The sequence below is a fragment of the Cervus elaphus genome, chromosome 3 (assembly GCF_910594005.1).
Source record: "Cervus elaphus chromosome 3, mCerEla1.1, whole genome shotgun sequence".
Lineage (NCBI taxonomy): Eukaryota > Metazoa > Chordata > Mammalia > Artiodactyla > Cervidae > Cervus > Cervus elaphus.
In genome coordinates this window covers 36200747-36215769 of record NC_057817.1, presented here as the reverse complement: position 1 = coordinate 36215769, position 15023 = coordinate 36200747, and the positions used below count along the sequence as shown (strand labels likewise).

The 15023-nt window shown below is 35.8% G+C and overlaps 1 protein-coding gene across 2 annotated transcripts in view; it reads right to left on the bottom strand.

Annotated features, from left to right (window-relative positions):
• The window catches only part of ADAMTS20 (ADAM metallopeptidase with thrombospondin type 1 motif 20), a 202783-nt gene that overhangs the window by 134800 nt on the left and 52960 nt on the right, over positions 1-15023 (bottom strand). For both annotated transcript variants that reach the window (XM_043886575.1, XM_043886584.1), the window contains one exon: positions 8523-8782. In XM_043886575.1, coding sequence (XP_043742510.1) covers positions 8523-8782 — 260 coding nt within the window. The remainder of the gene's footprint in view (positions 1-8522; positions 8783-15023) is intronic.

Genomic DNA, 15023 nt, shown 5'->3' with positions numbered 1-15023 from the left:
GAATCTAGAAACCCATTCCCAGTGTTCTGACACTATGTTTTTAAATATATTACTTCAGCAAAATTTCTTTTAAAATTTAACTTTAGGAAAAAAGATAATTCAAGTAATTATGCAAGATGGGCAATGTTATGAGGCAGAGTCCTTTTAATTCAAATTTTAACTGCCACTTGTTGATAACACCTAATGACCAGGCTGCTATAAAGATTAAATGAGATGGTGTACAAAAAGCATTTAGATCACTAGAAAAATAGCACTGATGAGCCTATTTTCAGGGCAGGAATAGAGACACAGACATAGAGAAGGGACCTGTGGATATGGGTGGGGGGGAATGGAGAGGAGAGGGTGAGACAAATTAACAGAGCAGCACGGACATGCAATCACTACGTGTAAAACACACAGCTGGCGGCAAGCTGCTGTCTAGCGCTAGGAGCTCAGCTCCCTGCTCTGTGATGACCTCATGCACAGGAGGGAGTGGTGGGAGGAGGCTCAAGAGGGAGGGGATATATGCATACATACAGCCCATTCACCTCACTGTACAGCAGAAACTAACAAAACTTCGGAAAGCAATTATACTCCAATTAAAAACAAACAAAAGCAACAATACCAAAAAATAAAGAACACTACTTATTTTAAAGAAAAGCATTTAGATCAGGGTCAACCTCAGATATGCAGATGACACCACCCTTATGGCAGAAAGTGAAGAGGAACTAAAGAGCCTCTTGATGAAAGTGAAAGAGCAGAGTGAAAAAGTTGGCTTAAAGCTCAACATTCAGAAAACTAAGATCATGGCATCTGGTCCCATCACTTCAGGGGAAATAGATGGGGAAACAGCGTTAGACTTTATTTTGGGGGGCTCCAAAATCATTGCAGATGGTGACTGCAGCCACAAAATTAAAAGACGCTTACTCCTTGGAAGGAAAGTTATGCCCAACCTAGATAGCATATTAAAAAGCAGAGACATTACTTTGCCAACAGAGGTCTGTCTAGTCAAGGCTATGGTTTTTCCAGTGGTCATGTATGGATGTGAGAGTTGGACTGTGAAGAAAGTTGAGCGCTGAAGAATTGATGCTTTTGAACTGTGGTGTTGGAGAAGACTCTTGAGAGTCCCTTGGACTGCAAGGAGATCCAACCAGTCCATCCTAAAGGAGATCAGTTCCGGGTATTCATTGGAAGGACTGATGCTAAAGCTGAAACTCCAATACTTTGGCCACCTCATGCGAAGAGCTGACTCATTGGAAAAGACTCTGATGCTGGGAGGGATTGGGGGCAGGAGGAGAAGGGGACGACAGAGGATGAGATGGTTGGATGGCATCACTGACACAATGGACATGGGTTTGGGTGGACTCCGGGAGTTGGTGATGGACAAGGAGGCCTGGCGTGCTGTGGTTCATGGGGTCGCAGAGTCAGGCATGACTGAGTGACTGAACTGAACTGAATTGGGTCACAGTGATCAATGACAGCTATTTTTACTACATTCAGAAGAAAAGGCATATGCTATATATAATGTTTATCCTAGTTCATGTGTTTCAAATTAGTTATCATAGAATGGCAAATTGAAAGCAAAGGATCCAAAAGCTTCACAGTTTTATCTCTTTCAATATTTATTAAATATCTACTGGCTTACCTAATACCATTAAAAATTCGGTCTTCCAGGAGTAAAAGACACAGATGGTTCAATTTAAATAATTATTCATATATACCCCCAAACAAATCCTCAGGATGGTATTTTGTTTTAACACTAAAATGCCATGTTTCTATATACACTACCATGTGTAAAACAGATAAGCTAGTGGGAAGAGGCTTTGTAGCATAGAGTTCAGCTCAGTGCTCTGTGACAACCTAGAGGAGTGGGAGGTTGATATACGTATACAGGGGATATACATATACAGATAGCTGGTTCGCATTGTTGCATAACAGAAACTTACCCAACAGTGTAAAGCAAGTACACTCCAATAAAAATTAATTAATTAAAATTAAATGGCATATCTCTTCAAGGTCATTTTGCTTATTTAATTGTAGACACTTACTTCTTGCTGTTTTATGCACTGACGTTTATAATCTATGTGCTCACACTCCATACATATATATATTTTACAGTATTTGGATATTTAGAGGTGCTTTTATTGAATAACTGTTCAATTAAACTGAATGGTGAATCAGGCAGGTAAATGATCAGAAGGCCTACTTGTTATTTCAGAAGTCTTTCTAATTATCATGACAACATGCTTCTCTTATCCCTAAAACTGCCATCCCATAATAGGCCACCGTAATGATAGGGTATCATGTTTGCAATTTCCTCATAAATACATAACTAGAAATAATATTTATTGAATATTTACTGTGTATCAGATGTGATCTAAGTTTTAAATGTATTAATTCATTTAATAATTCTCACAAAAAATTTCATGAGCTGGAAACTATTGTGTCCATTTTACGTATAAGAAAATTAAGGTACAGAGAAATTCATAACACACTCAAGGTTAGGTAGCTGGAAGCAACAGAGTAATTTCCACTCAAGGCAGTCTAGCTTCAGCTCTGACTACTTTTGTCTGATCTTATGAAATTTCAGCACTCTATCCTAAGTACTTCCTAAATAGCTCTTGGCACAAAAGTTATTGCAGACCCTGATGTGATTCATGCCCTACCCCGAGACACTGTCCTGCTACAGTCACTTGACCACGGCCTCAGAAGTCCTACACAGACAGGCGACCTAGAATTCAGTTCTGGCTCTTACTAGTTACAAGCCAGTTGGCCAGCTCTGGAAATAGATTTATCTACTTTTTGTCTCAATACCCCCCACCACACTGAACACCAAGCACCCTTGGTCACAATGCCCTTGGTGTATTGGATTAGTGTTCACCAGAAGCTGTTGGGAAGAGGGTGTGAGAACATTTGTTTTAAAGAAAAAAATTATTCCACAGTTGGAGAAAAGTTGAGTAAAAAGATATCTTCATGGAGTCTTGACTAGGCTAATATACATGCATAAATATTAAATCTACAAGAGAGGTTTTTATTATATGCAGCATCTCACTCAACTGCCTGGCCAAATTCTCTTTTCCCTCCATGAACAAGCCACAGGACTAGTATCCCACCCCACAGACTATACTGTAGAACACACCAGATCAGATTTCTAAGGTATCTTTTCTGTTCTATAAAACCATGTAATATTATTATATATAACTGTAATCACTCCATTTTAGAGTGTTATGTATTAGAACTTTTATTGATCCAATTAAAATGTGTTCAATCTTTTATTCTGTGTTTTTTTCCCCTGGCATATAGAATTCATATTGCTTTGCAGGCCTCATAAAATAGTAAACATTGCTTCATAGATAATTAGCAAAAGGAAAAGAAATGCTATAAATTGTTTAAATATTTTAAGAAAATCTCAGGCAACATACTGTTCATGCAAAGCATGAAGCAAATTATATCTCTATTAACTGACCAACTATTTTGAAACAGAGCTTCAGCAAATGTTCATATATGGCATGTTTACAGACCATCTTTTTTTGAAAGCCATTTAAAAAAATTAAGACAATTGACATATATCAGTGTATTAGTTTTAGGTATACAATGATTTGATGTGTGTGTGTGTGTGTGTGTGTGTGTGTGTGTGTGTATGTATGTGTATGTATTGCAAATGACCACTAAAATAAGTTTAGTTAACATCCATCACCATATATAGTTGTAATTTTTTTTCTAATAAGGACTTTTTACATCAATCTCTTAGCAACTTTCAAATACAAAATACAGTATTGCTAACTACAGTCACCACGCTGTACATTACATCCCCAGGAGTAATTTATCTTATAACTGGATATTTGTACCTTCTGACAACCTTCACCTTTGAAGTTATCTATGAAAAAATCTGATTTTAACAAAGTGAACAGATTTTTTTACAAAGATCCTTGCTCATCAGAAAGATGTTATTGTTTTTAAGTTAGAAAATGACATTCCACATATGTCCAAAGAAAATATATGCAAAGAATGAAGAACTGGTAGAGCACTGAGTTGAAGGAAAAGGTAACATAAAATGGTTGAAGGTGATGTACAAAAGCAAATCATTAGTTTTTATTCTAATGTGGTTGAAAATTTTCCCCATCCTAAATAACATCAGTAAAGACAACTCAAAGAATTGAAAGCAATGATATTAAGTCAATGTAATGTAGGTGAAACTTTCTAGTTGATAAATGCCTCTAATAGCAACTGTGTTTTTAAAAATAGGGCTAATGCCTGACAAATGATGCTCTTGAAATTTACGTTATTAAATCTGTAACAAGGTAAATATTTTCACATCAAACTTTGTAAACAAAAGGAGTGTGGAGGCTTCTGACAATATTTCCAAGGTTTATTAAACAGTAAGTCATTGCATATCAAAATAAATCTGTTGAGAAAAGTAATTTTCCTAATTTAAATACATCTTAATAGTTTAATAATGAATTTAAAATGACATTTTAACCTGATAATGTCACCCAAATTCTCTAAGGAAAAATTTTAGAGTAGTGAAAAACTGAACATCTCTGCTCATTTAACACACACTTATTTCATTAGGTACACTATACACCACAAATGTGCTTTTCCCAGCTAATTTTAATGTTATTTCTAGAAACTCTTTGAATGGAGATCACTAAGCTATTTTTACAACATGAGTAAAGATCTCTAAAAGGTGAATTAAATCACACATTATCTCTATATCCACTGCACTCAGATATTGTTAAACTGTTGAAAGAAAAGGAAAAGTTTGAGAAGACAGCAGAATTGTTTACTTTGTATGGGATGAGTAAAGCTAGATAATCCCCTCTCTAACATATGTATACAATCCATCTGCTCAACGCTGAAAGCATTCGGCAATCTCCCCCAATATATCTGGAGCTCAACACAAAATCTCTTTCGTCACTTTGAACTTTTCTTTAAATGACTCTCAGTCATATTCCAAGTCTAAATCACATGTTCTCGTCTTTTTCCTAAATTACTATGACCAAAAAATATTAGCAATACACCAAGTGTGTCTGAATAAATACAGTTAATGTCTCTTTAAAAATTAGGACACACATAAAACCTGAATGGCTTCTTCTTCAACTGGCAACATTTGGGGACAGTTTTGGGGAGACAGCATTCCTCCTACTTCTTTAGAGCAATCTGGAAATGGACTTCACAAGTGCAGATAAAACAAGCTGGATTATATTTGATGAGTCTCCATGTAGTGTGACCAACTGTCCCTGTCTGCTCAGAACTGAGGGATTCCCAGGGATATAAGACTTTTGATACTAAAACTAAGAAACTCCCAAGCAAAACAAGTCTGTTGACTCACCAAGTTTCTTTTTACCTTTAATATGGTTTACATCTACAAACATAGCTATAGCCACTATTGTTATCTAATAAAATAACAATGCATGTCCAAAATCATAAAGTCTGCGGACTTTCCTATATCCTTATTTAAACATTTAATGAAAGAAAAAAGGAATAGAGAAAACAAAAACCCAGGTAATCTTAAGACATCCGAAATCAGACCTCTGAAGAGGGAAAAAAGCATGTATAAAACCAAAACTACCTCAAAAGGGAGATTTATCCACCTAAATTTTTCCTCCTATAGTCCATGGGGTTGCAAAAGAGTCGGACATGACTTCGTAACTAAACAACAACATCTATATTTGGAATATCCCCCCCACTCCTCAACTGGGGCAGTATTTCCCTGTGAAAGAAAGCTAAACACAAGCTAACTGACAGAATCTAGGAACATTTCACCTTAACTGAAACAGGCTCTCCTAATGGGATTAAACACCAAGGGAATGGTACGTGTATGCATTCGTCTTCACTTTCAAGCAATCTCAGAACCAGATTTACTTTCCATGATGTCAGAAGGTTGACTTTGTCACTGATGAATTCTGATTTTAAAACCCCCATGGACAACTTCACAAGGTACATCACAATATCTTTTAATTGATACTGTGATTATAATTATTTTTATCATAAAATACATATGACAAAACTTTTCTGAGGATGGCATCATCACCAAAACTGTATGAAGCTATTCAAAAATTACTCTTGTGTTCCTTTACCTCTTAGAGTCAGTATTTCCAAAGCACTGATATGGGAGTGGTCACTTAACATCAAAACCTGTTGTACTTATAAAATCTAATATTTTTCTTCAGTATCTCTATCACCTTCCCAGTTTTCTTAATGAATATCTTCTTCAACCATATAAAATTTCCAAGTTTAACCCACACTATTCCATATAAATGATATAGTTCCTTATAAATCAATCAGCATCCTTCATGTCAATGTTCTCACTAGAATCCCTTCACAATGAGCATGCGACACCAGTATCTAAATAATTACACATCTAGATAATTATACAGCTAGGTAGTTACTTCAGATTCAGAGGTTAAAAGGTAATCAACATAAATCTGTATGTAGAGCTGTGTTGTCACTTTAAAAATTCAATTCAAGTAAATAAAACACACACAAATTTCAAAAAAGCATTTTAGATGATATCTGTTTGTTGCCCATCATAATGTCACTTATTCTGAAAAAAGGATTACCTTAATCATTTATTTACTCATTCTTTTACTAACTACTGAGTGCTCATTTCATATCAGATACTTTGTTTAGGCAACAGAAGCACTTATAAGAGTTTAAGATAAAACGCTATATGTAAGGAAAATAACAAGGTCTTAGGGTCTTTCCAGTCACAATGAAGTTGATGGGAGAGTTCTTGCTAAGTGAAATTTATAATAGATGTGTCCTGGTCCATCTTTTCAGCCAAGCAGACCTGAATTCCCTCCCTGTGAATATGAGATATGATCCAATGCCCTGAATGTGAATAAACAGAGGAAACTATAAATTTCATCAGCTAAACCAAGATACTCCTGAGCATGAAAGAGCTGCTTTTAGCAATTACTTCCAAAGAACAGGACTTAATCCAGGAATGTCGCAGACAGTAGGTACATGTGTGTATATATTTGTGTGTGTGTGTGTTAGTCCCTCAGTTGTGTCCGACTCTTTGTGACCCCATGGACTGAAGCCCACCAGGCTCCTCTGTCCATGGAATTCTCCAGGCAAGAATACTGGAGTGGGTAGCCATTCCCTTCTCCAGGGGATCTTCTCCAAGGAATCCTTCCCACCCAGAAGTCAAACCTGGGTCTCCTGCATGGAGGCAGATTCTTCACCATCTGAGCCACCAGGGAAGCCCATACATGTGTACATGTGTGCCTATGTACGTTTATGTATACAGAGAGCTACCACTAACACGAAACTGATACTCTTCACTGACACTGGAAATCTGTTCATATGCTCACCACCACCACTGCTCAACAGAGACGTTAACATCAGATCAAAAGTGCTTATAGCTACTGTGATCTGATTGTTCGCTGTTGTTGTTCAGTCACTAAGTGACTGACTGACTCTTGTGTCTGACTCTAAGACCCCACGGAGTCGAGCACGCCAGGCTTCCCTGTCCTTCACTATCTCCCTGAGTTTGCTCAAACTCATGACCATTGAGTCCATGATGCCATCCAACCACCTCATCTTCTGTCACCCCCTTTTCCTCTGGCCCTCAATCTTTCTCAGCATCAGGGTCTTTTCTAACAAGTTGGCTCCTCACATCAGGTGGCCAAAGTATTGGAGCTTCAGCTTCAGCATCAGTCCTTCCAATGAATATTCAGGGTTAATTTCCTTTAGGATGGACTGGTTTCATCCCCTTGCTATCCAAGGGACTCTCAAGAGTCTTCTCCAGCACCAGTTTGAAAGCATCAGTTCTTCAGCACTCAGCCTACTTTACAGTCCAACTCTCACATCCACACATGACTACTGAAAAACCATAGCTATGACTTTATGGACTTTTGTTAGCAAACTGATATCTCTGCTTTTTAATACACTGTCTAAATCTGTCATCGTTTTTCTTCTAAGAAGCAAATGTCTTTTAATTTCAAGGCTGCAGTCACCGTCCAGTGATTTTGAAGTTCAAGAAAATAAAATCTGCCACTGTTTCCATTTTCCCCTAGTATTTGCCATGAAGTGATGGGATCAAATGCCATGATCTCAAGATTCTGTGGTCTTACATCCCAAGTTTGGTAAAGCAGCTCTATTAATAATAAAGTTCCTTTTATTACCATAAATACTTCTATAACTTAAAAGATGTGTCCCAATTTGATTTGGTGAATGCAGTAGTAGTAAAATTAGTATCCCCTCCATCTGTACAGAAACAAGATTAAAAATTCAGATTGAAAGGGCAAAAGATCAGTTCTGTCACTAGGGGGCAGAAGTCATTCACGTGATGAAGTGAAGATTGAAGCACTTTCTCTAAGTGGTTTGTTTAAAAGGTTTTTAGATTTTTTAAAAAGTTGTCCAAGTAGCAGAATGGAATACTTACTATAAATATCTATTTAAATTTCATTAAGATATTTTGGCTTAAATATAAACAATTTGCTTACATCTAAAGTTTGGGGAAATTTTTAATATATGTGAAAAAATATTATGTAAAACATTTTAGAAAATACAAAGGACCTTTTAAGTTTACTTACAATTGACATCAGAGTTAGTACGTAGTGCTGCAAGTTCTGTCCATGATGATGAACCATTTTAGAGTCAGCTGTAACCATAACTTCCACGTATCTTGGATATGATAAAAAACGTTTTTTCCTGGAATGGAACTGACTTCTTTCATCTTCCAAAGATATATTTTTTGAAGTGTATCCTAAAACTCTTTCCTCCTTTATATTGAGATTTTCATTCATGTCGCTGTAGTTATGAAAGGGTAAAGTGGTTTTCTTTATTTCACTTTCTGGTGGGGAAAGAATATAATAATGTAGAGTCATTAAATTAGATGTGACTCAAAATACTGCACAGAATAGAAGGGCCAAAAATATTTAATACTTTTACATCTGCTTCCAATGTGAAATATAAGGACAAAAAATTTATTTTAAAGTCTTATACTGCATTATCATAAGCATTACTATTACTCATAGTAATATAATCCTCACATTTTCATAGACTGCATTAACGAAACCATATACAAGTCTTACTTTAACAGCCATGACTATTCAAAACGTGTATTAACCCCTGGGGAGAAAATAAAAACAAATCAAGGAGAAATTAGGCTTTTTTCAGTAGGTAAATTGGGTCCTCAAGCCACTGACTGCATCTAATCTCATTACAGAGAAATTATATTTTATAGGATAAAGCTTCATAAAGTACAGAAAACAAATATATTTTTTGTTATGCAATATCTAAAGAGCACCAAAAGAAAATGAATCCATACAACAATAGATGGCATTCAAACCCAGAAGTTCAAATGTTGAAGTAAATTTTGTAATACTTGATTATATGAAATACCTGATTACTTTGACTATGTTTGTTTATATATAAATACAGCATTAAAATTGCTAAAACATTAGCGATTATTACGGCAACCACTTTAAGTCCGTCTATAAAAGTCACTTCTAAATTCACGATATTTGTGCTAACGGAAAAATCTTCATAGGCAGCTTGAGTGTTTGTTTTATTTCCTTTTCCTTCAATTTATTCCTCTACTCTCTTTCTTATTTTTCTCTGCTAATTTTTCTGATAATTGTTTGGTGAAAGTATTTAGAACAGGAAAGTGGATCAAAGAAAACAGGTAAGAAGAAATAAAAGGTTCTGGATAGTTCATAAGTCAAATCATCAATACTACAACAATCAAGATTTAGTTGTATTACAAGGGTTAGACAGAATATAAACCTGTAGTACAAAAATAATTCATTTCCTTTAAAATTAGTAGCAACTCTATGGTTGTGAAAAATGAAACTAAAGTCCTTGAACAATGTTTCTACAGATGAACTGCTTTTTCTAATTTCTAAAACTATCCTGCCTTTTAATGTTACTACGCTGTTAAGTTTTAAAATATAGTTCAGTGGGAGACTATGGGCGTCTAGAAAACTGAATATAGATTCCTGACACTTTGTCCTGCCGTATTTTTCCTAAGGTGAGTCAGCCACCAAAATGTGCTGCGCTGCGCCAAGTCGCTTCAGTCATGTCTGCAAGGCTCCTTTGTCTACGGGATTCTCCAGGCAAGAATACTACAGTGGATTGCCATGCCCTTCTCCAGGAGATCCTCCCAACCCAGGGGTTGAAACTGCATCACTTATGCCTCCTGCATTGGCAGGCAGCTTCTTTGCCACTGGTGCCACCTGAGAAGCCCACCCACCAAAATATTCATGACTAATTATTTGACTCTGGAGAAGATCCTAGATATATCTGACGTACACAAATTCCAGAGTTATCAGGAAAAAGGTAAATATGCATGTTTTAATTATTTGTTCACTCATTTCATTCATTCAAATAAAATTTCATTGAGTACCTGCTCAATGTCAGCAAACATCAGAAATCAAGCAGCAAATAGCATCTAATAAAGTTTATACTCTAGTGGGAAGAGTAAAAAAAAATGAACACATATCGAAGGACTTAAAGTTATCTCAAATTAATCCTTAAATAACAATTCAATCAAAAGATTTTAAAAAGTGACTCTACCTTAACAAAATGGCTAAAACTTAAAAGACTGATAATACCAAGTATTGTTTCAGCCACTTCAGAATACTATCTGGCAACTTTTAAATTACACATATACCTATCCTATGACCCTGCAATTACAATCCTGATACCTAAAAGAAGGAAAACATATGTCCAGAAAACACTTGCATAAGAATGTCCATAGCATGACCTGCATAAATAGCAATGGAATAAAGAACCAAGAAAGAAACCCTTACTTATATGGTCAAATGATGTTTGACAAGTGTGCTAAGGACAGCCCATGAAGAATGAATAGGTTCTTCAACAAATGGTGTTGGGACAACTAGATATGTCCATGCAAAAGAGTGAAATTGGACTTCATCTTACACCATATGTAAAAGTTAACTCAAAATGGATTAAGATCTAAAACTTTAAGATTAAGATTAGATTAAGGTCTAAAAATTAAGATCTAAAACAAAGATCTAAAACTTTGAAACTCCTAAAACAGAGGAAAAGCTCCATGACAGAGGGTTTGACAGTGATTATTTGGATATGACACCAAAGTACAGGCAATAAATGCAAAAAAACAAGACAAATGTGACTGCAAACTTAAAAATGTATGTGCATTAAAGAGTGAAATGCAATGGGAGAAAATACTTGCAAATCATATCTGATGAGGAGCTAAGAAGGTAATACCCACTACATATACATATGTACACATATACAAATATATATATATACATATATATTCTTATAACTCAATAAGGGCTTCCCTGATAGCTCAATTGGTAAAAAATCCACCTGTACTGCAGGAGACCCCAGTTTGATTCCTGGGCTAGAAAGATCCCCTGGAGAAGGAATAGGCTACCCACTCCAGTATTCTTGGGCTTCCCTTGTGATTCAGCTGATAAAGAATCCACCTGCAATTTCAGGAGACCTGAGTTTGATCCCTGGCTTGGGAAGATCCCCTGGAGAAGAAATGACTACCCATTCCAGTATTCTGGTCTGAGAATGCCATGGACTATATAGTCCATGGGGTCACAAAGAGTCAGACAGGACTAAATGACTTTCACTTTCATGACAATAAAAATAACCTGATTTTTTAAGTGGGAAAAGGACTTGAATAGACCTTTTACCAAAGGTAAAAAAAAATGGAAACAGCATATAAACAGATGGTCAATGTTACTTATCATTAGAGATATGCAAATCAAAACTACAATGAGATATCTTTTCAAATCCATTCGGATGGCTAGTATTAAAAAGAACAGAAAATAATGTGTTGATGAGGATATGGAGAAATTGGACCCTTCATGAACTGATGGTAGGATTATAAATCGGGGTGCAACCACTATGGGAAATAGTATAAAAGTACCTCAAAAGTTACATACAGAACTACCATATGATCCAGCAATTCTATGTCTCAGTATATATCCAAAAGAATTAAAAGCAGAGTCTTGAAGTAATATTTGCCCACTCATGTTCACTGCAGCATTATTTACAATAACCAAAAGGTGGAAGCAACTCAAATATCTGTTGATAGATAAACAGATAAATGAAATGTGGTATATGTAGAAAATGGATTATTCATCTTTAAAAAAAGAAATTGTTACATGCTCTGATATGGATGAATCTTGATGATAGTTTGATAACTAAATATGAGCCAGCCACAAAAGTATAAATCCTGTTTGATTCTATTTATTAGCTATCTAAAACCATCAAAAATAGTAGAAACAAAATTGAATGGTTGGTTACCAGGGCTTGTCAATATCTCCACCTGAGATAGCTCCAAAGTTCTGTCTAGCCTGGGTGCTACAAAATTAAACATCTCACTGGTTAATAGTAAGCTAAATAAGAACACAATCAAGGAAGTACTGTGGCTTGAAGGAGTCAGATTGACAGTAAGTTAGAATAGGTGACTCTGTGTAGGCTGAAATAATGAAAGAAAGAAAGAAGAATTCCAAACTGGAATGAAAACATTGGATAAACAATATACACAGTAAAAAAAAAAAAGAATCCCTAGAACAATATACAAATTCAAATTTAAAGTTCAATTCTGGAGTAATTGTTTAAAAAATGGAAAAAATAACATTAAGAAGATATTATAAACAACTTGATGCAAACAAATTAAGAAATGTTTTCTAGGACATTTCTGAAGAAAACACAACTTACCAAAACTGACCCATGAAGAATTAGAAAATCTAACAGCCACAAAACTTAAAAAAATTGAACTCTAATCAATTCTTCCCCAAAAACCCAGACTCAAAGTACTTCAACAGCAAACATGACTAAGCTTTTAAAGAAGAAATAGCACTACTTTCTCAAAATTTTTCTAAGAACTTTAAAAAAGGAAAAGATCTCAAACATGTTTCATCTGTCTTTTAAATGATGATATATCAGAATATATTCATAGTCTTGGTTTTTGTTTGAGAAAGGACTTTAGGACACAAAAAATACTAACCAAAAAGACTATTCATCTGAGTAAACTAAGACTTTGAACTGTGTTCACCAAACAACATTATTATGGGAAAAGGAAGAGGTATCTGGAATAAATATAAACAAAGGACTTAGATACAGATTACATCATTAACCACTGCAAATAAGAAATAAGATAATAATAAAAATAAGGGAGACTTGAATACTTCACAAAAGGCAAAATTCAAAGGCACAAACACAGGAAACAGTACCAGAAATTACCAATAATCCGGGAAACGCACATTAAAACACAATGAAATTTAACTGTATGTCCTCCCAAATGTCTAAAATGAAACAGAACAGACTTTGGAACTCTGTGGGAGAAGGTGAGGGTGGGATGTTTCGAAAGAACAGCATGTATATTTTCTATGGTGAAACAGATCACCAGCCCAGGTGGGATGCATGAGACAAGTGCTCGGGCCTGGTGCACTGGGAAGACCCAGGGGTATCGGGTGGAGAGGGAGGTGGGAGTGGGGATCAGGATGGGGAATTCGTGTAACTCTATGGCTGATTCATATCAATGTATGACAAAACCCACTGAAATGTTGTGAAGTAATTAGCCTCCAACTAATAAAAAAATAAATAAATAAATAACTAGGCATGGTAATATAATGCGGAGCTCCTGAACCTCTCATATACTGCTGGAGACAGCGAAAAGTAGAATAATCACTTTGGAAAATTTCAGTGGGCTAAGAAGGAACTGGGATAGGTCACATAGCTTAGTGCAAAAAAGGATATAGTTATTATATTCCTTTAAAATCCGTTAAGTATAGGTATGCGTATACACTGCTGTTAAAATAAGCACATTATCAAAGGAAAAATATACTCAGTACAAAGTGTTGTGGGATGACTTAAGAACAGAAAAATCAGCAAAAGTAAGGAAATAGAAAAAAAAAAAGAAAGAATAAAATTAATATGAAATACAAACAACACAACATATATTGTCTATTATAAATCAAGTAGAGATAATCCTTGAACAACATGGGTTTCAACTGTGTGGGTCAACTTATACATAGATGTTTTTCAATAAATATGTACTATAGGACTATGATCTGCAGATCTGAAGAACCACAGATATGGAGAGCGAGCTGTAAAGGTACATTTTACACTGAACGGGGGGTCAGCACCTCAAACTCCTTCCTTGTTTATGGGTCAACTTTTCATTTCTAACAAATTTGTTTATTTATATCAACTCATTTAATTTTTGTTTAATCACTAAGTATATCCCACTCTTTTGTGACCCCATGGACTGTAGTCCACCAGGCTCCTCTGTTCATGGGATCTTCCACACAAAAAGGCTGGAGTGGGTTGCCATTTCCTTTTCCAGGGGATCTTCCAAATGACTCATGAATGGAAACCACAGCTCCTGCACTGGCAGGCAGGTTCTTTACCGCTGAGCCACCAGGGCAGCCCAACTTATTTAACAGTGGCATATAAAGTAAGTGCTATTATTAATCCCACTTTATAGATGAGTATCCACAATAGACAGAGACTAAGGAGTTCACATACACAGTTAATTAAATCTGTATACAGGTCAGGAAGCAACAGTTAGAACTGGACATGGAACAACAGACTGGTTCCAAATAGGAAAAGGAGTACATCTAGGCTGTATATTGTCACCCTGCTTATTTAACTTATATGCAGAGTACATCATGAGAAATGCCAGGCTGGATGAAGCATAAACTGGAATCAAGATTGCTGGGAGAAATATCAATAACCTCAGATACACAGATGACACCGCCCTTGTGGCAGAAAGTGAAGAACTAAAGAGCCTCTTGATAAAGTGAAAGAGGAGAGTGAAAAAGTTGGCTTAAAGCTCAACATTCAGAAAACTAAGATCATGGCATCCGGTCCCATCACTTCATGGAAAATAGATGGGGAAACAGGGGAAACAGTGACAGACTTTATTTTCTTGGGCTCCAAAATCACTGCAGATGGTAACTGCAGCCATGAAATTAAGACACTTACTCCTTGAAGGAAAAGTTATGACCAACCAAGACAGCATATTAAAAAGCAGAGACATTACTTTGACAACAAAGGTCCATCTAGTCAAAGCTATGGTTTTT